The sequence below is a fragment of the Anabas testudineus genome, chromosome 24 (assembly GCF_900324465.2).
Source record: "Anabas testudineus chromosome 24, fAnaTes1.2, whole genome shotgun sequence".
Taxonomy (NCBI): domain Eukaryota; kingdom Metazoa; phylum Chordata; class Actinopteri; order Anabantiformes; family Anabantidae; genus Anabas; species Anabas testudineus.
In genome coordinates, this window is record NC_046632.1 from 14,927,465 (window position 1) to 14,954,424 (window position 26,960).

At 38.3% G+C, this 26,960-nt stretch overlaps 1 protein-coding gene across 2 annotated transcripts in view; it reads right to left on the bottom strand.

The window, feature by feature from the left end:
• LOC113149415 (exostosin-1) overlaps positions 1-26,960 on the bottom strand; it is a 169,987-nt gene that overhangs the window by 35,832 nt on the left and 107,195 nt on the right. For both annotated transcript variants that reach the window (XM_026341531.1, XM_026341530.1), the window contains one exon: positions 2,177-2,270. In XM_026341531.1, the coding sequence (XP_026197316.1) occupies positions 2,177-2,270 (94 nt within the window). The remainder of the gene's footprint in view (positions 1-2,176; positions 2,271-26,960) is intronic.

Below are 26,960 nucleotides of genomic sequence, written 5' to 3' on the forward strand. Positions count from 1 at the left end.
TAGGAATTCACAATGTTGCAATCACAACAATTAATTCAAATTCAACCAAACCTACACACTAATGCCTCACACATATGGCACACCAGAATGGTGAATATGTGCTTGTTAACACTACGTAGGGTTACTTTCACAAGGTAAACCCCAACTCAGAGAGAAGAAATGCCTGAAGACTGTCTAGAGAAATTCCCTCATAATGTGCACAAAAGCTGCAGTCTGTTTTTCATCTAGATCTATTACGTGTTAAACAAAATCAAGACTATTTAGATGTATTGTATATTAATGTGTATCACACAGTGATGGAGGGGTGCTTGTCTGCGCACACTGGTTTATTCTCACTGGAACAAGTTACTTTTGATTTTTAATAAATTACACAAAATACCTTAAAACACTGTAACATGCAACTAAATCAGGTATTTTAGGCCAACCTGAAGAGACTCATAAATCTATCTAGCCACTCTTACTGGTCCATAAGGTGGAAGCATGTGCAACGTATTTATTACTCCACTTGTGTGCAGTCTGTCCTTAGAAGAATAGAAAGAAGAGTAAAAAAAAAACAAAACAACAACAATAAGAACAATGAAATCAAAGTCAGGCACAGCTGAATACTTGGTGTCGACACAGACAGACACATAAAACAAGGCGCTAATGAAAGCTGAGCACATCTGAGCTCTGAGGACGTGTATAAATGTTTCTCTTCTCTGTGTGTATCTACACAAACAGGCCTCTTCTGTAGAAGAGAGATGACAGGTTGTCAATAGAAATAAGATCAACTGTTGGTAAGAAGAGGCCAAGGACCTGTTAGTGTTAGCTCCACTACATGTCTGATAAGTCTTTACCAGTAATTATGAGCTTAACAGTAATGTTATAAAGTAAAATGTCATGTCTGTCTTTTTAGGTATTTAATAAGAAAGATTTTAACCAGATACAAATCATACATAAGGTGATGACTAAAGGCTGATTTCGATATCTATTAAAACCGTGTATATAGAATTGAAATAGAAATTAAATTTGAAAAAATAAAATTAGAAAATTCACAGGAAGCGTTTGTTGAAGATTGTACCTGTATCTAAAGTAAATAAAGTACCATAAACAAATAAACAGGAATACGTTAGTGTCCCTACAATGTCCTGGTTTTGCATAAGATAATACACAGATCCCAAACTTTCTATATGATGGGAGTGACCTGTGTGTTGTTTACTGTAGCTAACGTTCGTCCAGCTGCTGGAACCACCTACACAGTTTGGTACGATGGTTGTCGCTTATATGGTTCATCACGATTGTATTGATGTTTGAACCCTGTTTAGTTAGAGCACATCTTGTTCTGAACATTAGTGCTGAGATTTAGCACGGTTCTCAGCAGTCGGTTGGACTGGTGTAACGCCTGCTTGCTGAAGATTGCAGTGCCCGAATTTCCCTCACAGTTTCATATAGCGCCCTCCCCTGGGTGGTCAATGCTGGGTTCAGGTTAAGTAAGTGGGTGTGTGCAACTCTCATCATGAGCAGCATGTCTTAACGAGCAGCTTCTCTTCTGCTGCAGGTCAGAATGAGCCTCAGTAAGCTAAAGCTAAATGAGGCAGTCACCAGAAAACAACTTTCTGCTGCAGTGTTCATCAACACAACTCCCACAGTGAACACTGATAATTGATGAATCAGTAATTTATTCAATTAATTAAAGTATTACTATGATTGTTAATTGATAGATTAATCAAATTATTGTAATTGGTGAAGTGAGATAGTTGATTCTGATATTAAATGTGCTATTAATTAGGCTAAAATTAATTAAAAAAATTTCCTCCCAAAGAAATCTGTTGCAAAAATAGCAGCACAGATATCACAACAAAACTCTCAACATACAGTAGTTGAGTGTACACTACAAAAAGTGTTCTTTTTGTTTGTACACTTAATGTAAGTATTCTTATAAAGAAAAATAAGTACTTCCACAATTTACATTACATTTTAATCATTTGGAAGATACTTTTATCTAAAGTGACTTACAAGTGAGGTACGAGGTACAAGGCAAAGGCATGGTAAGCATAAGGACGTCTTGCCTAAGGACTCCTACTGGAGGGTGGTGATCGTACCACTACACGACAGTATATAATTTTCACACACTGCTCACACTTACCCACTGGAGAAATACAGGATGCAAAGACATTTTTTAATAATGAAAACATACCTGCAAGGCCTCCAGGAATCGAAAGGATCCCAGACGTCGGCCCCGTGGAACTAAGCAGAAACTAGAGTTATGGAGCAACTCCTGATAGTCGAACCTACACAAACACAAATAAACAAACTGATTAGAAAACAAGGAAAGAAAACCACAGTCAATGAGAGATGGAAAAACAGAAAGTTAACAAAAGCAGAGAGATTTGTTGCATTAAGACCAGAAAATTATTTTTATGCTTTCATGGTTGTTTTCAATGAAGACATGAAAGATCAGAATTAGTTTTGTGTTATTGCTTTAGACACATTATGTTTGTTTATACTCTTGACTTAGATGAAAATCAGATCACATTTTATGACAAACTAATGCAGAAAACCATGAAATTCCAGGTTCACATACTTTTTCTTATCGTCAGATGATACATGGTGGATAAATAATTAAAAATATCCAGTTGTTACAGCTGTTTTGTAATCAAAGACCAGCGACCCTTCACATTTCATCTGATCAAGACATGCTGAGAGAACCCTCCAAATGGGGTTACCTTCGGTGAAGGTTTCATCAAGTAGTGTTGGGAAAAACAGTTTGTAAAGTGAGATCAAGGTAAGTGTCTGAAGACCAATACTGATATTTTATGGATTAAATTCTCTTTAGAGCATGCCTGTGATTTTTGAGCATCAAGCCGTCTGCCTTCCTGATGGATCCCTGGACGCATGAGTAAAATAAAATGAAATAATCTAAATAGATCAAAATCTGATAATAAAAGTCGTCATTTTGGGTTTTTGAGCCTGTGTGACAATACTGATGCTGTGAAGTTAATGCAACACTTAAAGTATATCTTGTATGTAGGCAACATTGCTGTAGTAATAGACTGAAATGAAACAGAAAGACAAACATTTTAAACATAGCTAATAACTACAAATCCAGTATCTAACTTCAGTTTAAATAGGATAGTCGGTATTTGAAAGACGATATCATGTCATCGTTTATCCAATATTTAGTTCTGTAGCAGCTTTTAAGAAACACATAAAAGGTAAGACCATGAGCGAGTCAAGGGGTCACAGAGAGCTCAGACATGTCTGGAATAACAGCAGGAGACAAATGATGACTGCTGGAGACATTTTTAAACACACAACATATGACACCTGTTCTCTACAAATCCAGACTCAGTATCGATCGATTTATACAAAACTATAATAGTTGAAATAGAAATGTTCATTTGACAGCAGCCTTCTATAAACTCTCTGTAGGTTGAACTTCCAGATTCCCATTAAAACTTGGAGATTTTTTTTTTTCCAACTTCCACGTCACATCGGTCTGTCCAAAGACTGTGATTTTAAGGCTGTGTGTGTGCGTGTGTGTGTGTTCACACATGATCTAAGGGCTGGCCTGAGGAGATTTGAGATTGCAGCCTAATCTGTCTGGGGATCAACTGTCCCCACAACCTCACCACTAGACACCTCCATGTGTGTGACTATGTGAATGAAAAGCCTCTATAGTGTGTGTGCGTGTGTGTGTGTGTGTGTGTGAGATAAGTCTTCATGATGAGAGGGTGTCTGGCATATCACTGACTGTCACTGCACCTTTTGTGTGTGTGTTGGTGCGAAACAGGACGAGAGCAAAATAAGATGTCAGGTGTTCAGTTTGTCAGTCAAAGACAAGGTCATTCCGACTGCTGCTGAGAGAGAGACACAGAGACAGTTTGTCACATCTTATGATGGGTATTTAGGAATAACAAGTCACACGGTTTGACTATAATTAAATCTCAACTCCTCTGTTTCATGGTTTAATGGCAAAAACCCATTTCTGTGACCTTGGTTCAATTCAATTCTTGCATGATTTGGTTTTTGTGATGTCATTTTCTCGTCCAGTCCGAGAGGATTTCCTTTAGTGGGAAGTGCCAGGAACTTATGTTTTCAATAATGTCTGTATAGTACTGTGAAAGAGCTGCTTTGACCTGAGCCTGCACCCTGACTGGCACAATTCAATTATACTTTGTGCTGAGAATCTGCGTAAAGGTTTTAGTACCAGCTAGTTTCAGACTAATGGTTTACTACATCTGGTTGCATTATGCAGTGCTCTAGTTTGTGCTGTGTAACCAACTGGTTCTCTCTTATTGTGGTGGCTTAGAGTAGACCACCGTCAGCAGTGGCGTGAGCATTTCAAATATTTAAAGTGATAAAATCTGCCAGATGGTCCAGTTGAGTCATGTGGAGCTGATATGAGCCAGGATTCTTCCAGTTGTGATGCTACCTGGCATTCAGGGTGGAGGATGTTTCATGCATGTGTTTCCTGGCATGCTTGGACAGGGCATATCATATCAGGAATCTATATGATGGATAGAAAAGAAACCAGCAGCATGTTTCTGTATTTAGATGGTATAAATTGTTGAAAAGCACTGCTCTATACGATTTTTTAAATGAGCTTGTGGTACAATTGACACTGTGCAGAGATAGGTTCGAAAAGTCTCTTCACAAAAACAACACTGTTACAGTAACAGGCCTCAGAGATAAAATGCCTCTCACCTGCAAAATGCTGTTTTGACAGAGATAGTAGAAACATCTGAGTCCAGAATGGCTGACTGCATTTGTTGACCCACCCTGTCAGTGAGTGGTCAGTGTAGACAGCTGCAGTGAAACCTCTCGGTGCTATTTTGCTGTCAACTCACTCTCCACACACAGTGTTTACAAGTGAAAGGCACAGAAGAAGGACTAGTTACTGCTCCTCCTCACGAAGTAATGACCAGTGGTGATACCAGCGTGGACAGCCCACTCACACCTACTGTAGTAACAGCTACAGATCTGATAAACACAGTATGAGCAAAAATAATGGTAAAGTGAGACAAGTGTCCAAATTATGGGGATGTATAATTCTGTTTATTGAAAACTGATAACGGATGATTAGGGTAACATACAAACCAGTCTATCAGTCTATTCTGGTGCTTTGTTTAGTGGTTATTTAAAATATGTAGCGTTTGAGAAAAACATGTTTTGCGGTTTGAAGATAACATTCTGCTAAACTATAATTTTATATATAAAAACATCAACATTTTAGTTGTTGTGGCTACTATACCATTTGCCCATCCCCCCTCTTATTAAAATCATGCATAATCAGCGTTGTATCTGCACTTTGTCTCCATTTATCTCTCCACTTTCAATTAACTCTGTTCTCACTTCCCATCACAACAGGACTTCAATTGCCTTACTATTACTATGGTGATCAGTATCTGATTGCAGCAGAAAACGTTTGTATGCATGGAGAGAAAAAGTGTGTGAAAGCTAATCTTCACTTTGTATTTGAAGTTTACTTCTAGGCTTTAATAAAACTGCATATAACAACACAAACACGCTTTTTTAATATAGTATATCCTGTGAAAGTGTTTAAAAATATGTGCATTTTGATCATTTTTCTCTGTGTGCATGAAACAAACAAAGAGACAGACAAGAGCAAGGCAGAGCTGGATGATACCCAGTGAGAGAGAATTAAAAATCAATATGTGCCACAGAGAATCACTCAGAACATTTTAGCTGAAAAACAAAAGAAAGAGTGTTGTTTGCTATAAAGTAAATGGGTTCTCTCTGTAGAAGATACTAAATAGTTTGAGGAGCAATGGATCAATATGAGGCCTTACACCGTGGAACCTTAGGTCTGGTTTACACGAGTGAAAAGTGTTTTTATATCTAAAGAAAAGCCAAAAACCACAAAACAAATACTACACACTAAAGTAAAACAATTGGACAGCTCTCGATCGGCAGCTAGTCTGAAACATGGTTTCTCAAATCATGATCCGTGAATGTGCTAAATGCAACCATTTAGCTGAAGGCTACTGTGGTGGCAACGTTTGCCAGAGTTGAGCTGCTACTAAGAGCTTAGGTCAGTGTTTGTTTATTAAAACTTAAGGTTTCCAGTCAGGTTTTAGCATAATATTAGAGCTACAGGACAGTGTTTTTGATTGTTTGTGTCCATTCCTAATTTTAGACTATATTAGGCACAGTTCTTGTATTTTTGTTTCAGGGTTCTTAAGATACTGAGGAAAATCATTCCAGTACTGATAATGAGATTGTTGTTTCAGTGATAATAGTAGAGGATATACCCAGCATTATTATAGCTGTAAGCAGGACATATACTCAAGTCTATGGACTCCAGGCGCGCAACATTTATTATTATGAATGTGAAGTACTCTGTAAAATATAAATGACATCAGTGGTAATTACTGCAAATGAGCACTTAAAGACACAAACACACACATAGAAGTAAAAAAGGAAGAGGAGGCTGTGTCTTCACACAGACTGTTCCCTCTAGGTCTGCTCACTTGCTGTTTATAAGACAATGGTAATAGTCAACCACCTTTTATACCATAACTAGCTACTTTTTTGGAGACTAGTGGGCAGAAAAACACCATAAACAGCTAAACAAATACACAATTGGAAATAAAGTTGCTTTTCTGCCTCTGGTAATCACAGAACAAAATCAGCATTCACTCAAACTATTTTTTCTGTTGACCTAAGAGATTTTGACCAAACAAAGGTTGGAGGAGTTTGACAAGTTCTAGTTCAACTGCTTACATTTCAAGTGCTCAGCGTGTGCACACAAGTCTTATTTCTTTATGTTTCTAAAGAATAATCAGCTGTGGAAACAATATTGCTGGTGTTAATGAAGGAACACATCAGGGGTGCAAACAGTACAGTAACATTTCTTAACATTTAATTTTTATTTTCAGTTCACCTGATTTGTTTCCATTGAGCAGCAGTGAACCAGAGTACTGTTTTCAGTAATTAGACCTACTAATCAGTTACAGCTACATATTGTATATTATTGTAGCAGGAGAGCTGGTGTCAATTAAAATACAAACTACATTAGTGTAAATGGTCCCTCAGTTCAGTACAGCAAAGAAAGATTTAAACACTTATATTTCTTAGCTCTTCCCATGTGGAGGTTTAAGGCAGAAGTGATCATAAATCAGGTCACTGCAGAGAAATTAGACAACATATAGGTTATTAAAACAATTCAAAGGATAAAACTAAACATATATTTTATTAAAACAATGAAGAGAACTGTGGTCAAGGATAAAAACTGCTGCTACATCATCACAGCCATGTCTGTTAGAAAGTGGCTCTTTAAAGGCCGTTGGAAGCTGTTTAAAAACTAATCAAAGCATCAACGGACTATTTAGTCCACCATCAAAGAGCGTGGCGGGGAGTGTGTGTGAGAATTAGCTCCCGCTTAGAACCACAGTGAGCTCACAAATATGTGTGTCCACATTAGTGCAGGGGCGTGCTTGTGCATTTATGCCATTGTCTCCGATCTGTAGTCAACACATCATGTAAGTCATAGGCCATATGGAAAATGCAATGCTGTAATGGCTAATGCTGCAAACAGCAGAGAGAAATCTGAGAGTGGACATCGTTTGTAGCTTTCTGGTTTCTACCAACAAAGAACCAAAGTATATTTACCTGAACACATGCTGGAGATAGTTGAAGGTTTTTGTACGGTTTGAACCTCAAACAAACTGCTTGTTGGATTTTCAGAAAGCTCCTCACCAACAATGTTCACAACATTCTTACGTCCAACCAAAATGACCAGAAATCAAACAGCTTTCTGCAGCAGCTGAGCACGTTTGTGAGGATGATGTTTTTTCTCTTTTCACACAAACAATACCTGCTTATTTTGGTTTATACTGAACACTTACAGTTAATCAAAACTTTGTTTCAAACTCAAATAGACCGCCTCCTGTTCCTGTGTTGTGAGTGAACTTGTGCAGCTTTTGGTAGCATTACTTTCAGCCTTCATATCAAAATAACAGCGGCTCCAGAGGCCTCTAAGAGGGCAGGCAGAGGTCGGGGAGCCGGGGAGTCCCAGAGGATGTTCATCACAGTTCGTTACACCTCAGCCACTTTGATAGGAAAATACTATTTTTATAAAGGTCTACTCACGTCAGGTTTCATTAAAACATTGGAAGGCAGACAGCAGAACTTCACAGAAACACCTTAGCTTTGAGAGTGTGTGTGTGTTTGAGGGAGAATCTGTATGTTCATTGGTGTGTCGGTGTGTCTTTGAGACAGAGTGACATTTCCATATTTATCACTACTCTATGTCTGTGTGTATGTAAACATCACAGCTGAGACTGTTCCCCTCTCTGGCTGAGTTGAAACAAAGGTCTCTGGGCTGGAATTAAAGCTTAATGTTGCAGACTGGTCTGGCTCAGAATAACAATTCACACTCATTTTAAGTTTAAAGATATCTACATCCAACAATAGTTGAGAGTCAGTTTCTTTTCCTTTCTACCAGTTTTCACAGACGTCTACATGAGATTTTTATATAACAACATTATTTGGCCTTGGGTACATCTAAAAAGAATTTAGTGGTATCCAATCTCATTCAAGTGGGCTAAACAAGATATGCTAGCGTCGGGCAGACATTCCTGCACAAAACAACTAAAAGCTTTCTGCTGCTAACCAATCAGCTGTGACCTTTCAGGGTCGAAATCCTCTTGCTCCCACAGCACCACGCACAAAAAAAAAAAGAAAAATCCCTTCAGAGAAGGGAAATGAAAGCAGTAAACTGTGCATTTTTTCTGAGCACATATCAGCAGGTGATGGGTTGACATTTACAAATCACAGAGGTAAACTGTTATTGTGCACGTTATCGGCAAGTGCTATGTGAGAATATGTGTGTGTGTGTGTGTGTGTCAGAAGGTCAGTAAAAAGTAATGGCCATTTTTGTTAAAAGTTAAGATGCAGAATGTGTTTTTGCGTGCACTGAATTAAGTTGTCTAATTTCTGATTTGAGTAGACTAAACTCCATAAATAAACTAAGCAGGTATCTCCTGGTCAGTGCTGCTTGAGTACTAGTACTCAACATAATTTTAGGAAATTCTGCACAGTCATGAATATCATACTGTGCAAAGTAAAATAACCAAAACCACAGTAGGAATACTACATTTACAATTCAAGCACCCATTCAGCCTTCCGTCTATACCGCTTGTCCTGCTCTCTGTGGTCTTCTTCTTTGCACACAGTATTAAGTAGGAAACATGAATGAAAATATGAAAAGGTATTTGAAGTGTTACACATACTTTGTTCTTTAGAGTCAGTGTTTCCACAAATCCAATTTCAAAGAAATAATGGCTACTACTGTGCGACATTTAGTCCTTTTAACGCATACAGTAGTGCCCAAATTGCACAAGGTGCAACTGTCTGACTACAGTAGCAGTCATAATACATAAACACATTTAGCCTTCATAAAGGCTGCACACACCCAGTGACAAGGTGACAGTTCCAAAGACTTAACTGTCCAATTTAAATACAGTTTCCACCGAAAATCACACATTTCTTTGACAGGCTGGAAGCAGCAAACACCTGATGGCAATAAACTTAATAACTGGATGTTCTGGCAGTACACAATGCCACAAAGGCAAAAAACAAAAAGCACAAAATGTGGGCGAGGTCCTGAACAGAGAGGCGTGGACTACAAAAGGCCCTGGAGGTGAGTGAACTTGAATATGAAGCTAAATTTCGTTAAAGGTGTAGTTACTGAAGGTCTCACCTAGTTGTGATATCATCGGTTGCTGATGCCGAGCGTAAATAGTAAACATGTCTAAAAGAAATCTTCATGAGAACGACTGGCAGTAATATTTAAACAGAACACACCCAGTGATTTTCTCTGCCAACAAGCAGCAAAGACTGAACAATACTGGAAGGACCTGGGTCCAACCAGTTGTCAGATCTCCTACAGTTAGATACAAACAGGCCATAACATAACTGTACCAAGGCCAGTTCAGCATGTCGACCATTGGCAGTTGTCCTCATCATTTAGACAGACCCTGATTGGCTGTTTAGCTTTGTTTTTTCTTCTCACACAGCTGCAGATGTACATGCTAGAAGGTCTATGCCTGTAATCTTTGCAGTGTGTTCAAGTGCCGGTTTTTGGCAGCAAAAAGTGGTGAAACAACTTTTGTCACCACTAGTTATTTGATGTTGGTTTAGCGTGTCTATGCCCTCAGGCACAGCTAGGTTCTGATGAGAGTGTCACTAATACATTTTTTAGCAACTTCTGTAGGTTTTCTTATTTCATAATTTCCCATGTGAACTGTATCATATGTATTAAACCCCAATTCTTTGGTTTAATTCAGCATGACAGTCTGCAGTCTGTACACAGAGATCGACCGATGACCGCAAACACACACACACACTTCATGCTCACGGATGATGGAAAATAAATTTGTGATGCTACCTTTAGTGCAAGCAGCAAGAAATCATTCTGAATTCTCACCATTCTTGTCCGTTATAACTCACTCTCTCTCATTCCAGAAAACAAAATGGAAAAAGAAGCAGGGGGAGGTCAAAGTCACCTTTTACCCCCCCCCCCCAGTCCCAAAAATCTTGCATGTCCTCCCCGTTTACAGAGACAGTGACAGCACTGACCTACATCAGGCCGGAAATCATTGATGTACCAGTGTCTTCTTCCTGCTGCTGAATTATTAAACACTACAAAGGTAGCTAACACCAACACACACTTGAAAGCACAAAAACACACTAATATAGAATTTCACTACTTCGTTTGCCGATTTTGTCCCCAACTAACGGCTGTGGTCTGTGTATGTTCATATTAGATATTTTGACTGTATTTCTGTATTTAAATGAGCTGACACATGCATGAGCAGATGAATATAAAACACGAGATTTATCATCGTTTATTGTGTGATGCTGTGAGTGCTTCACTTTAATGAATACCAGTTTTCTTGTTTACAGAGATGGTTCCTACACAGATATTTAAAATGTGTTCTAGGCACACTTTAATAAATGAGGCCCCAGGTGTTTATACCCTTGGCGACTTCCATCTGGTTCATGTATTGGCAGGAAAACAATAAAAAAAAAGTGCAACATAAATCTAAAACACTATGAATCTGAGATTAAACTTTTTTTTTTTCATAAAAATGGTTCCTGTCATCATGGCTGTCTGTAGACTACACTACACTCTTGATAATGCAAAACAAAAACAATCAGCTGTCCCCTATTCATTCTTGACATTTTTGCAAGTGCATGATGATCATTACTCAGCCTGGATAGATGGCAAACAGAGATGGTGAAGCCCAGAGCGTGGGATCGAAGGCTGTGCTGTTGTTGGATGTGGAGTGATTTATACCCAGTCAGTATTTATATACAGTATGAGAGTGTGTGTGAGTGTGTGTGTGTCGCCTCTAGACAGACCAGTTCCTCAGTGAAGAATGAAGGGCCAGGACGTCATCAGTTCCCATATTGATTTTGCTGCTCACATGCTTAATTGAAGTTGTTGGGGTATACATAATTGAAGTTAGTTCTCTCAATCACTCTCCCTCTCTCTTTTTCCCCCCAAACATTAAAAAGAGAAAAGCCATACCTCTTCCTACTTTCCATCCTTTTCTCATTTCTTTTCAAGAGACAAGTGTTAATGGGGAGGCCTGTGGCTATGCGGTTTTGATGGAGTGGTAGGGTGCACGCTCGTTTGTGTGCGTCGCTGCAGTATGAACATGGCATTTGTGCATAGTCTGAGTGAACTGAAACGAATAAAAAAAAAATAATAATAAAAGCTGTGATAATTTATCTCTAATAATTCTATTACTAAAACATGTATTACTCCCTGGATACAATATGATCAAGAGGAATGTTCATGTATTTTTTTCTTACAGACAATAGCCTAACAGTTCAAACTCATTTATAATTTACTGTTATTGTACAATAAAACAACCAAGGGCAAAAAATCTATTAAAGACAAAATAAGAGATATTGTGATTTAGTTTCTATCCATCCATAACTAGCAATTTATATAAAGATATCAATATATTTTGGCAATTTGCTTAACTTATATGTCACAGTAATTATATTTTTAACATATAATTCATGTGTTAGGAAATGTGAGATATGTCCATTAGAATTTCTTGGTATTGCTAGTTTTTGACCAAAGATGTCCCATAAATTCAATGTACTACCATAAATGGTAGTCTTCACAAAAAGAATAGTTGCCAATTAACTAATGAATTAAATAATTGTCTCAACTCACACTATCCGAAGATTGGAAAAAGGCTCATTGCCAGTCTTAAGTTAGTACACTTGTTAAGTTGAAATAATAACTTCAGTTAATTCACAAAAATTATTTGTGCCATCAAATCTTGTCATTAACTGTCTGCAACCATTACTTATTAGTCTAGCACATACTGTAGTTGGTTAAGGGTTAAATAAGAGGGCCATTGTCCAGTGAAGCTAGCAAAGTTGTAGTTAACATGCTTGTCTGTCCAATTTCACATGCTAATAACCATGATTGTGCCAGATGCAATTAAATTTCAGGCATTTCAGAGATATAGAGTTGGCTAGAATGCATTCATAAACTCACAGTGACCTTGACCTTTGACCACCAACATCTAATCCATTTACCCCTGAGTTCTCATCAGGTATGTTCATAAAGCAGCAACTTAATTTAATGAGGTAGGTAAACAATAAGTTTAAACATCAAGTGGGGATTTCTTTATCACTGTGAATGCTGTTGAGCATTCACAGTATTGTTTTCCTAATCTTTATTATTATTCTTCCGTACGTTTTTTGGCACCTAACTAGTCCCGCATACTTTCAGCTACAGAAATCATTCAGGTATCAAAATGTTCAGCTACTTCAGCTCTTTTAATCTTCCATTCAGTTTTTTAATATCTTTTATAGTTTTTTCATAATTACAGTTTTTGTGACTTGATGTTTTTGTCTGATTTTGGACTTTATAATGGGAGTGAATGATGGAACGTTGGTGCAGCTAGAGTGGATGACGTCACAGCTTAGAGTGGAGAGGCCGATTTTTGTGAACCGAAATCTTCCTCAATAAACTGTCGGCACGGCCACAATTTTCTTTCTTTCTGAATAATTTCTTCAGAGAAACGTAGATAAACTTGTCCTGATTCTGATAAGCTATTTGTGACATCTGAGAGACAAATCGTTTTTTCTCTGTGAGCCTCAGAGTGACGGGAGTCCCCCTCCGCTCTCCATTAGCGCTAATGTTAAATTCGGTCTGAGATTCTGTCCGACAAGCTGAAGGTTGCACTTGGATCTCTCGCTCCTGTGACCACAATTTTCAGTCCTCAAACATAAAATTCACACTAGTGGTTCATTAAAGTCTTGGCTCTCATGTAGTTAACTTTATATGACGATACCTATCGTAGTTTGGCTGAAAAAAGCCTGTTTGTAAGGGCTCCAATTCAGTTTTCACGAGTGAAAATCGTGTTGAAGTTTCCCGCCTCTCCCCTACAGTCTCCGTGGCAACGGCTGTGTCGGGTCACGTGATCAGGGCTGTTTATAAATCAGCGTCAGACACTTGTACAGGCTCGTGTGTAGTTAGCCTGTTTATGCTAGCGGCTCTTTGCTAACCTGCTTCAGTTTCTTCTACTTTCAGCTCTTTTTAACAAAACTGTTTAACTTTAACTTTTATATTTTAGATAAATTCAGTTATGTTTTATCAACTTCAGCAAATCTATTTCAGCTTTTTTAACTAAACATTTAACTTTAAATTTAACTGTTTAGATAAATTCAGCAATGTTTTATCAACTTTAGCAAATGTATTTCAGCTTTTTTAACTAACAATTTTAACTTTAAATTTAACTGTTTAGATAAATTCAGCAATGTCTTGTTAGTATCACCTTCAAAAGAATGGGACGGAGAGACACACCAGACCAGATACAGGTCACAGGTCAAAGTGACTTAAACCACCAAAATCAATAACCCCTGAGTCAAGGGGAAAGTTTAGACATAAATTTAAACATAATGCCCATTTCTGTTCTATTGCACAGAAGCATAACAACTTATTATTTTAGATTGTTATAATTTTTCTAAACTTAATTCCAAGCTGGTGGTGCTTTAAATGTTGTTTCATGTGATTTATACTCCTGAGAGGGATGTTTCACTAATATAAACAGGGAAATTCTTACTGGTGAAAAATAACTGGTCAACTGGCAGAAATTAAATAACCGGCTTTATGATAATATAGTAATAATTTAAGTTACATATTTATACGAACCAACACTGATTGAAATAATGTTTGTAATATATGTGCCCTTTGTCAAAGAGTGCTTAATTTCTATTATTGTGACACTAAGAAGTAGTACACAACATTACATAAGATCAATGTTTCTAACCCATATTTCTTAATGAACACGTAAATGATGCTCCAAAAACTAGTCCACAGAATTTACATTTTTATTGATTATTTAATTAGCACCACTGTTTTCAGCTGTGTCAAAAAGTCAATCAGCCTTAAATTAACAAATTTTCATTTGCAAACACAACGTGCCATTGGAAAACAGGCCTAATGCTTGCTGATACTGGGCCTTTTTTATGCCTATGTAGGTGCTGTCTCATATAGATAGATATAGATATATACATATATGTATACAAATATCCGTCTATCTATCTGTACAGCATAAGATACTAATGCAAAAGGTATCCTTTGGCATCTGAAAAAAGTACTAGCACATCATTGCTCTGGGCGTCCAATACTGACACTTGGGTTCTTATTGTATTTGACTTACATCCATTTCTGTCTCAAGATGGTGCAAAGGGGCACCTTAAGTGCCGTTATGAGAGACCACAATGGCATTACCTGACACTCTGGGCGTGAGAACGAGCTGTTCACAACATTACCAACGTCTACACTGTATTTCTAATCAATCAAAGTTATTTTAATGGACAGAATATGGGAGTATTTATCTTCTTCAGTGAGAAGATCATGTCTACTCGTTCCATCATAACTCTTTCTTCAAGACGTTTAATATAATTACTGTGCAAGACATGCTGCAAAGTTTGTTAATAAACCAGCAACCTAATTTAATAAGGTAGGTAAACAATAGGTTGTACATTAGAGAATTCATCTTAAGACTCATAAGTGCTGAATAACTATTGAGATTAAGTAATTTAATTAAACACAGTGTGGGATTTTACAGTATTTGTACAACAGTATTTTCCCAATATAAAATGAATCAGCATTCCTTAATGGCAGACATAGACAAACTTCAACTTCAAAAGAAAAAAAAAATCTATAAATAGTGAATAATAATGTTCAATCTCAGCTCTAAGCAGAATAATTGAAATGACTGTACCCCTCAAAAAAACAAGCTTATAAGCATATATTGCAAATACCAAAACACAATACTGAATTAAAATGTCTTTGGTAATTACTCTGCCATCAAGGCAGAAGCATTTAAAGATCAATTACGATTGAAAGACAAATGAATTGTCCTGTTTTTTTTCTATTTCTTCACAGTACAGACTGTGCTCAGGACCAGATTAATTATTCCAAGTGTTAATTTGCTTCCCAGTCCATGAACACCACACGTCCCCATTGATTAAAATTAGCCTTTGTTCTGTGGCTGCTCTTTGTTCATTTAATAGGGTAATAGATGGGGCCGGTTGTCTTGTCCTCCGTCCTCCATTCCTTTCATTCTGCCTTTCTGTTTTTTCTCTTTCCTTCCCTCCTAAACACTTCTGTTTGCCAGTGGCCTAGCTCCTAAATCATGCTGTTTGCAAGCTGTCTCCTCAGGCAAGAGAGTGTGTGCGCACGTATTTGTGTGTACTGTCTACACACACAGCTCTGAGTACCCATTTCACACACTAACACTACTGCCTGCCAGTATTTTGGTTTGGTTTATTAATCCCGACTGTTATATAGGTCAATATAACATGTTACAAATAGGAAAATAATAAGGTGCTGGTGTTCTTCAGAGGGCTTCAACAGCTTTACACGGTTTTGATTCATGTAGATGTGCCCTGCTTTTGAGAGTAGAATGGGACATATGCTTATGTGGGTGTTAAGGCGACATCAGCTGCTGCCAGATACCCTTTTCAGGTCTGAACACCAGCAGCATAGAGGCATCACTAACAGATTTAAAACAGTTTAACAGTCTGAAGGGTATGTCATGATGATTTTATCAAATGGTTTAAATATTTTAGTAGCTCTTTTCTATATTTTATGTGTCTCATGTTCAAATCTGTGTGTGCCTAGGGTTTCACCTTGCTGCAAGACACATTTTCTCTTTGGAACAAAAAGGTAAAGGTTCAATGAAGCAGCAACAATATCTTCCATTATCTATTTATCAGATGACAATGTGCAAACAAAGGGTTACTCAGAGTGATGAACCTACAGAGAATGATCGATTTAATCTACAGCTCCTATTGGCTTTAAAAGGTTTCATAGTGAGTTTTCTGGATGTATTTTCGGGCAGCAGCAGGCAGCTTTTTTCAGAAAAATACCCTGAAAACCTAATGTACATTACCGGCTCAGCACCTAACCACCAGACAGAGACATTCAGACACTAACTGGTGAAACACAGTGGAGAATTTAGCATCTAAAGAGTCAGAAATTTTTCTAAGGAGTTGATAGAAACTAAAAGCTGAGCTAAAATAAGAGTAAGTATTGAACCTCAACTTGTGAAGAAGACAGAAACAACTGCTGAAGGTGTAAATTATCAATTATCAACTATTTGGTGACAGGTTTTCATGGAATCAGTTTCATTAGCTGCTGTACAGTATACTCAGCTTCTTAAAAAGACCCAAATCCAGACCATAATAAAGCAGAGTGGGATTAAAACATACAGAAATTCCATCTATTACAGTTTCTTCAGCAGGACTATTTTTCAGCAGGCTAAAAAAAAAAGGCTAATAAAACACAAAGAAAACCTACAGCATTTCCCTGCACACGAGACAGCTCAGCAGCAGTGTGATTAATGAAGCAGGGCGTAAGGCACATGCATCAGACAGAAATGGAACATGTCTGACTAGTGCAACATGCTGAGCTCTGACTGTCCAGCATGACAGTCTCAGTGTTTTCTGTATTTTAAGGGGCTGGCCTGTTGACTTCTCTTATTGTACAGTAGGTCTCAGTTAAAACACACCTGGTTAAACTTTTCCACAGGTCTATGTGAGAGGACAGTGACTTAATACATTAGGTCTGAAAAGCTACACACCCATTCACCACTCTGATCTCTCCACACATTAACTATCTGCCTCATTACCGCCTTCTGCACTTGCAATCATCATTTGCACTGGGCATAAATCCTGATACACAACACTGATGAGCCAATATGACTTTCCAGCGATACTGGACTTGTCATCGCAGCCTGTAGAAAACTGAGTTTTAAAAAATTCATAGCATATTGTCCAAAACAAACATACACTAGACATACATTATAATGCCATTTAATTTATAATAAAGATAGAAGAGGTCTAATAGCTACCATCTCAGACACGCTTGCTTCAGTCACAGTCATCTGGGAAGGTTTCATTTGTTCGACTTACATACTGACAATTCTCCCCTTCACTGAAACGTCAAGCCTTTGTACCCCTCACTGGGATTCTGTTTTCGATTTCCATAATGGAAAAAAAAAAAACAGTGTGGCAGCTCAAGACCATTTTTTGTTGATTGATGCAACACACACCTGACTGGGCTCAAATGATTCTCGATATAAAGTATTTTTGGGTTTTGTGGGGGAAATTTTGTGGTACTCTAATCGTTTCACCTTCCTGTTTCAGTCTCACACTAGTATCACATTCTCTCTGATATCAACAAACAGTGCTCATAAGAAATAGATCCAGATTTGAACAAAACAAAGAGAGAAAGCCACACTTTTCATTTATATTACATTAAGTTCAATAAAACATCAAACATGGCTCCAGATTCACCCAGGATGTGACTCTGATCCCACTAGTTGGTAACAATGGGTCAAACACAGAACAACAAAGCAGGTACAGTGCATTTCCGATTCACATTTGACTAAATTAAGAAATTTCACTCAATAACACAAACACGTATCCAGAAGGTCAGAATGTTTTAACGTGCACAGCAGGAAACAAAGCAAGGTGTGACGTTTACTCTCACTTAATAAAGCTTTTACATGAGGGAAGCAAAAATCTGTATCAAGAGGAATAATAGCGGGAGATGTAAATACCAGATGGAAATGAGCAGAGAATATAACAATCACAGTTGACAGAATAGTATGAGGATTTAGGGAAGTACTGATGAGACTACGGTAAATAAACAAGGAAGAAGGAGGTTTGTGGTGAGAGGAGAAGGAGGATATAAGAGATTAGACCAGAGCGAAGATGATGAAGAATAGGGCTTGTGGAGGCAAGGGTGGAGTGAGAAAAGTCACAGACAGCACATTAGTCACTCTGCCAGTGAGCCATAGCGCACTTACACTTAGCTCTATAGCATGCAGTACGTTAGCAGGCAGAAACCACTAGTGCAAAAATATAGTTTAATATACTGTAGAAGGGGGACCGTCTGATGTTCCTCATGTAAATTTAGGGAATTTAGGAATCTAACTTTGCCAGTGATGGCTTTAATAAGCCACTGTAAGATCCTCACTGTTCAAACCTACGATTTATATGATGACTATCAAACAGGTACAGACATCAGCTCAGACAGGCTGCTTCATCTGAAGAGCGAAAACATAATTCTGAATCAGATGTCCCAGGTGTTTATTATTCAAAAGAGAGAAGCACACAACACTAGTTGCTAAACATTTCGAGTCACGATTCACCACACAAAATGTTTTGTGCAGTAATATAGCTCGATTCCCTTCACAGCACGATGGCCAGTCGGGCGGTTACTTCTCAAAACAATCAAGTTGAAACAAATGAGACCCAGCACGCAAATTGCTCGGATGAAATCAAATTCTACTCTTATAACTAAACCAAAGAACTCAAAAACATTTTGAGTGTCTCCGCTGCCACAAGTAAAACTTCTGCAACAGAAAATAAAATATAACTTAATATATAATATTACTCTAGTTGGCGTAATAAGTACACGGTCAACAAGATATTCCAAGTACAAAAGTGCAAGTGTGCAACTATGAAAACTAACATTCCTCAACATGTTCACATGAATGTATAAATCTAGCCCAGTTTTGTTCCACATGTGCCTCATGAATAGAGTTTGTCTTTCTCTTAATTACAGACTGGATATGGAACAAAACATGCACCTCACTGAAAGATGGAGCAGATTTTAATGTCCTGTGAGTCCACAATAATAATTTAGCATTCAATAACTGTTTATATTTTATAAACTATACTGACGCTGCCTATCACACCTACCCACAAGTATCATTAATTGAAATTACTTCAATTAATGTTCTTAGTTACTTTTCACTTATGTAAAAGTACTAGATAGTACTCACATGTCAACAGAAGCTTCCAAGTGACCACCACTAAATAAGTGTCATGTACAGACAACAAAAAACCTGAAGTTACAAATGTGAAATTTGAGTTTCACATCACTTCTTTGGTGCTGACATCAGGGACCAGACAATTCTACAATTAAAGGACAAACTTCCTGGGATTTGTTCACCTGCGGCATTCACTAAACATCCAGGTGGCTTACCTGTGTGATTAGCTTCAGGCTAGCAACAGTACCAGCCACGAGCAAAGCTGTCTGCATACTAAAGTGTGCAGGATGGAGCCGAGTAAAACATAAAAATTACATCATCTTGCCTTGGGCAGAATAAAGCTATAAGCAGTCTTTGAGCTACATGTAAGTATATACTTGTGTGAATGCCACAGGCTGTGCAGACAGACTCTCTGGTTTTGGGATATGCCTGCCATTCACCAGGGAGGAACTTTAATATTCCAATAGCATCATCAAAACACACACACACACACCCTTTCACACATGATCACGTACGCAGATGGTTGGCGTTGGCCTGTTCATATGCTGCTTCTAGCTTCAACAGTGATGGCTTCCCACAGGGCCAGACAGGGAGAGAATCACTTTCTCTGGAAACACGCTGGCAAACAGACAGAAATCAGTGTGTCTGCATGAGATTTATACGCAAATAATTTAACCACTTTTAAAACAGTGTTGTGTTGGGGTGTTACTTGAATTTTCTGCTACTGCTTCAGCAGAAATGATACAGGACACACATCGGAGGAGCTGTCACGCAAGGTGCTCGAGACACAAAATACATGTGGACAGAAGGAGCTGGCGATCATAATGCTGTAAAATACTTTTTAAGAGGGGGCAGATGTGATTTGGTTGGTTTTAGTGCAAATATTTAAAGGTCATTTAGATTGAATACAGAAATATTAGACTTGTCTTTGTTGCCTGAACAGGTCCTCTAATGTAATAATACAAATCTGGACTTACAATGGAGTTTCCTGACAAGTGGCTTTATATTATATTATGTTGCTCCAAGACTAATTGTTTCTGTGTAACTGAATACAACACGTTCTTCGTAGATGTACAGTAAGTGTGTTTGGAATCTGTGTTCGCCATTATAGTTTAATTTATACATGTGTATGTGCTCGTATTTCTGTTTTTGTGAGGTAAATAAATACAAATTTTAGCTTCATCTCACTTATTTAAAAGCCAGAGAGAATGAAATTTCAGGTTTATTGTAGTAAAAACAATTGAGTGAAGTAACCTTTTTACTAGAATTACGACTGTGAGGATCTCCACAAGTATAGATGTACAAAAAGTGTGTGTGGTTTCCATTTGGCCTGCAGCCAGCAGTTCACTCAACTGGTCTGAAGTGAAACAAGGAGACAAGCGAAGCGTGCTGGTGGCAACATTCAGCTGTCACTCTCAATATCAAAGTCACACACAAACAACACACACTCATTTGCACACACACTGAGAACTGCTCTCATATTTCTCACGCACAATGCTCTGCCTAATTAGGGTTGTAATGTGAACAAAGGCAGCAGTCCTATCTGCCACAGCAGACCTCTGAGTGCTCAAGTTCAGACAGGAAACCTCTTAGTGAAGTCATGTGGGGTCCTTCATTTGTCTCTCTGTCTCACACACACACACACACACACACACACACACACAGTTCAAGAACACAAATAAAACAAAGTCATGCAGAGAAACACAATTGGTCACAAATACAAAGCTCAAAAAGAAATTAAAGGAACACTTTGAAAACACATCAGATTTCAATGGGGCAAAAAAAATCATGCTAGATATTTTTCCCGATATGGACTGGGTGATGTGTTAGGAACACAAGGATGCCACATCGTTTTAAGGAAGTTAAGATGATCAACCTACAGAGGTCTGAATTCAAAGACACACTGTAAATCAAAGTGGAAACATGATGCAGTCAGACCATTATACTGAAATTTCATTACAACAGCTAAAACTATAACTCAGTAGTCTGGCTCCAACGTGCATGTATGCATGCCTGACAACGTTGGGGCATGCTCCTAATGAGACAACGGATGATACCCAGATCTGGGGGTATCTCCTCCCAGATCTGGTCCAAGGTATCACTGAGCTCCCAAACAGTCCGAGGTGCAACCTGGACCTGAAAACAGGACCAACTGCACCAGACTGACACTGGGTTCAAGGATTTCATCCCAATACTTAATGGCATTCAGGGTGCCGTTGTATAGCCTGTAGAGGTATGTGCATCCCTCAATGGATATGCCTCCTCAGACCATCCCTGACCTACCACCAAACCAGTCATGCTCAATGATGTTACAGGCAACCAACCAACCAACCAGGGGCCCACAGGCCAGCCTCATAAAGTCTGTTTCTGATCATTTGTTCACAGAAAACTACACTAGTGACCTGCTGGAGGGCTCTGCTAGTGCTACCCCAGTTTTTCCTTGCCCAAAGGAGCAGATACCAGTCTCGTTGATGAGTTAAGGACCTTCTACAGTCCTATCCAGCTCTCTGCCTGTCTCCTGGAATCTCCTCCATGCTCGAGACTGTGCCGAGACACAGCAAAACTTCTGGCAATGTCAGATTGGACTGCCTGTTCAACCTCTGTAGGGTCTAGGTATCATGTCATGCTACCAGTAGTGACACTGACCCTACCCAAATGCAAAACTAGTGAAAAAACAGTCAGAAAAGATGAGGTGAGAAAATGTCAGTGGCCTCCACATGTAAAACCATTGTACACTGTAACTGTAACATTAATATTTATTGTTTTTGTCAATGTTGGAATCCACTCTATCAAGGCCACTGAGCAGATCTGTACAGTGTGAGGTTCTGGCCACAAGTAAAACATGTTGAGATGAGTTACAGCACCTGCTATTCTTGGGTAAAATTTTCCAACCACTGCATTGTGTGCACTGTCATCCACCAATGTACAGCTATTTTGTACAAATACTACAGTGTATGTCAGAAACATCAATGCAGTCACAGTAAGTATTTTGTCTAGTAACTTCTTGTATGTTTTAATAGAAAATGAATGGGAAACCGTTCTGTAGGTTGCTAATAAACCAGTGGGATAAGCTCAGTTACCTTTTTGCTTTACACACATCCACACACACACACGTGAAAATACACACACTCACACAAGACTCTCTTTTACACAGTCACACACATGCACAAGTGCGTCCCTGTTCTTCTACCAGTAATGAAGCAGATAATAAGCTGCTTCACGCTCTGCTGTAGCAAAACCAAAATCAAAACACTGTTGATTTAAGAATCAAAATGCGTACACTCATGGGTTTTTCATCTTCCATGCTCTGTGGCAATGATGAGGTAGAGTTTCATTGTGTGTGTGTGTGTGTGTGTGTGTGTGTGTGTGTTTTCAAGCTGTATATCAACAGCCTGCGCAGTAGGCAGAGGGGTTTGCTAGGCAGCATTGAGAATCCATTCCTCGTGCCTTCCTCCTCATTTCAGCACTCTGAATTTCCAAGAAATGATTCTTTGACTTTGACACTGATATCGGCACTGAAAGAGGTTTCTTCTTTAATTTTCTAAACTTGTGGGGTGGAAAAAGGGGGGGGGGGGGGTAGGTGTAAGACAAAAACAATCCATGCACACATTTGATATTGGAAGGAGACCAAAAAACAGCAGACATCATATAGGAAAATTGAGGCTGTAGTTCTGTACATCTGATATCAGAACCTTAAAATGCAATTTAACACCACTTTCTAAAGTAGTCCTAATGTAAAATCAACACAGTATAACTAATAAGGTATGATTCTCAGAAACTAAAGATATTTAAACATCTGGGAAAGCCTTTGTCAACATTTACTTCTATCCCCTAATTTTTTTTCCTCATTAAATATTTAACACAAAGCAGAAGGTGCACTCAGACTCAAACTTTTTTTTTTTTTTAAAGATTAAACATGAGGCTGCAGCTCAATATTATCGCTATTGTGTATTCTGTGTATTTAAGAGTTTTTTTGTTTTGTGCAGCTACTTCCACTTTTTTCTGTGTGTTTATTCTCATCTACGGACAATTCAGCGATTTATGTATTCTCCTCTTGGGGGAGCCTATACACTATAAATTCATTGTTTTTTGTTTAAATAATTTGCCATCCACCAACTGAATTGTGACAAATAGTACATACATATTTTAGATGTAGTTTGTGTTTTTGTTATTCTACCATGTTTGACATTACAGCTCCTGCGTTACCTGTTCTTCTCTCAGTGCTTGTGTTAAAAAACACTTAAATGTTCTTTCAGATGACCCCGTTCAAAGAAAATCCAGGCATAAACACTTGAAGCCTGAAAGTAACATGTGTTTACATGAAGCATCAGAAAATCAGACATGTCTATGCATGTGTTAGATTTAAGTAGCTGTTGATGTTAGTATCAGATAATTTCTGCACAACTACTGAATATTTATCATAGACACATATTTTATTACTCGTTTTTCTGCATCACTAAGACAGAAGACAATCTGTCTGGAATCTGTTGTAATTCTGAGAAGCACATTTTGCACTCTCACTTTATAAATGCTCAAACTTTCTGTTTCTTAATGAAATACAGGAAACTGAGATTCGTGCAGATGGACGTCTATGTTGTGATAGAAGTACAGCTGAAGCACAAACATACCGACGTGTACTTTCATGGAGGTACTATACATACATACTTTGTCAAGGTCTGGTTCATTCTGATAAATACTAGTTTTTAAAAGGTTTGTCTCTTTTGTGTGTACATACGTGTGCAGTATGTAACATTTACATTTTTCACATGCCTGAAAAAAAGATCCTTCAACATGCAAATGTGAGGCTTTCTGTTTCGTAAGAGAAAAAAAAAAGACTTAGGGGCAACATGTAGGTCAGTTGGTAGAAACCCAAGAATCACTGGTTCGACTCCCGGTTCCTCCTAGCTACATGTTGAGGTGTCCTTGGACAAGACACCAAAACCCCACAGTTGTGCTGTCATCTACTGCAGCTGTCCACACAACAGTTTCTCCAAGGGCCCAATCAATAAAGTATGTCATCATTATTATTATTATTGTTATTATTACTACTACGAGTCAATAGTGTGTGAATGTGCGAGTCCACATCACTGAGGATCACTTATCAAAAGAGGACAACAGTGTCTCTTCCCAAACCATCCTCATTACATCCTAAGTGGCACCACAGAAAGCATCCTGACTAGTTGCATAAACATCAACAGCAGTATGGAAACTGCAACTGCACCAAGCAGAGATCTACAATAAGCAGCATGCATGATATCTTTCAGGCAAGCTCTAGCAGCAAGGAATCGAGCATCCTGCAAGATCCCTCTCACCCCTCTTGGTCTGTCTGCCATCCGGCAGAAGGCTCAGGAGCTTCCAGGCAAACATATCTAGACTGCGAAACAGCTTCCTGCCCCAAGCCATCTACTTCTAAACTCCTCAGGAGTTTTTCCCCCTTTCCCCTCATATTCAAATTGACTGCTTCTCTCCCATACACAGCCCTCTGTGTATAGCAGAGAAGCAGACCTTGACCCACTGGATCATGGTCTTAGCAGATGAATCAGCTGTGAACAAAAATTAATAAGAGGTCTTTAAAAAATTACAAAAGAATTTACAGGGACATCATGAAAAACAGATACTGGAAGTACATATTAAAGTATTTTGGTTTATCACAACTGTCTCTGCAAAGAGGTGCAAAATTGAATTTATCACAGGTTGTTGCTGCTGCATTAGAACATATGGTTGAATACACACACACACACACACACAGACTTTTGTGAGCATCATCAAATATCTGTTGAGTCATGGCAACTAGACTTCCCTCTTGTTAGAATTGGGTCTAATGTTTCTGCGGTTAGATATAAGGGGTGTGTCTGAGGCCTCTGTTGACATTCATCCACCCTCAGAAAGATCAGACCCAATTCACACCTGCACCACGTTGGACACACCTAACGACTGACTTTAGAGGATAAGAGTAGGCAGAGGTGTGTCTATTACATCTTTTTACAACCCCCCCTTCCATTGTTCCACCTAACAAGCCTATTTGAGCCAGGGATGGAGTGAAACCAAACCTGGAGAATAAATTTGTTGTCACCAACCATCCTCAGACTGAAGAAGCTACCTGGATGATTGATGAAACATTTTGATCTGACAAAAAAGAAGTCCAGTCGACATGATTCAACTTCCAGATAACTTCACCTGGACGACTGAGAATCTTCACCGACATTATGAAATATTGTCACGAGCACTGTGCAGATTAAAAATACAACAGAAAAATATATAACCAATTCTATGAAAATGTTACCTGGTTTTAAATGTAAAAGCTACAGGAGGAGGATAGATGTAATTGCTAAAGAATACTTGTCAGCAGTAAAGTCCCTGTTTTAAATGTTATATCCTGATTTCCTTGAAGCTTGTGACATTATTCAGTTCCAGTATGTTGTTCTAATAGTCACTCAAGTCTGGCTGCATTAATCTAGGTGTGTTATGCACCCCTCGACTATCTGCAGCAAGGGTTTAAAGAGGGATTGAATTAGAGGAAGGATAGCTTTCAAGTAGGGATTAGGCTAAAGCTGGGTCTCTCAGGGTCATTATTCAATAGCCAGTGAGTGGCATCAGGACCCCTAAAACCCAGCAGAGAGCAGGCTGAGAGTGGCTGCTTCATGTGTAATGAAAGGAAAAGAGCACAGGAGAGAGGCTTTGTGTGTTGAATACTATATTGTTATGAACTTGTTGGGGATAATAACTTTGAAAAACGTTCTTTGGAAAACAGAGAAAGTGGCCAGCAGTCCACTCAAGCATGCATAGTTTCTCTGGTCAGTGTAATTTCCATATCTACCTGTGTAGATCCCATTTCATATGACCAGATATGATTCTGCCTTGCACATCGACTGTGAAAATAGTTATGACACCTGTCACAGTAAAGATGTGTCCTCTATCTTCATTAAGATAAAAGTACTCATGATGCATGTCAACCACTAGTGATTTTTCTGAAAATTGCTTGATTCAGTGTGGTCTGTGCATAAGAGCTGCTTTGGTTTGTCAGAAGCATTTAAATGGCTCTGACTGGATAATAATGAAAATGTTTCTGTAGTCTGATGAGACAAAAATTAAGTCTTTGGGCAGACCTATAATTACCACAGAACATCAGGAAATGTTCAAGTCAAAAGTGAAACTCAGCAGCGACAGGTCAGAATGATTAGAAGTTTTTTATTTTTATTTTATTTTATTTTTTATATATTGCACACTGTTTGGCATGTTAATCATGTTGTACGATGCTACAATGACAAAGTTTATCTCCATCTCTGAATAAATTGGAAAAACGAAAAAATAATCTTACATTATTATTATTATTGCTAATTGTGTGTTAATTCTGTAGGTGGGTAAAATCATCAAATTGTATGTGAAAAGTCACAACAGAATCAAGTGTGCAAAAAATGAGAAGTGTGTTTTAGCCAATAGTATGAATTTGCATCTTTCTCACACTTTAGCGTTTTAGTGCAATGAGTTTTCTGAGCCAACATAGAGAAGCTAAAACCACAGCCAAACACAAAACTCTGAGCCCATTGGTCCTTATTGTCTTTTGGTTTCTTTGCAAGCCCAATTACATACAGACACCAAAAATCTTATTATAACAGAGCTGAAGAGTTC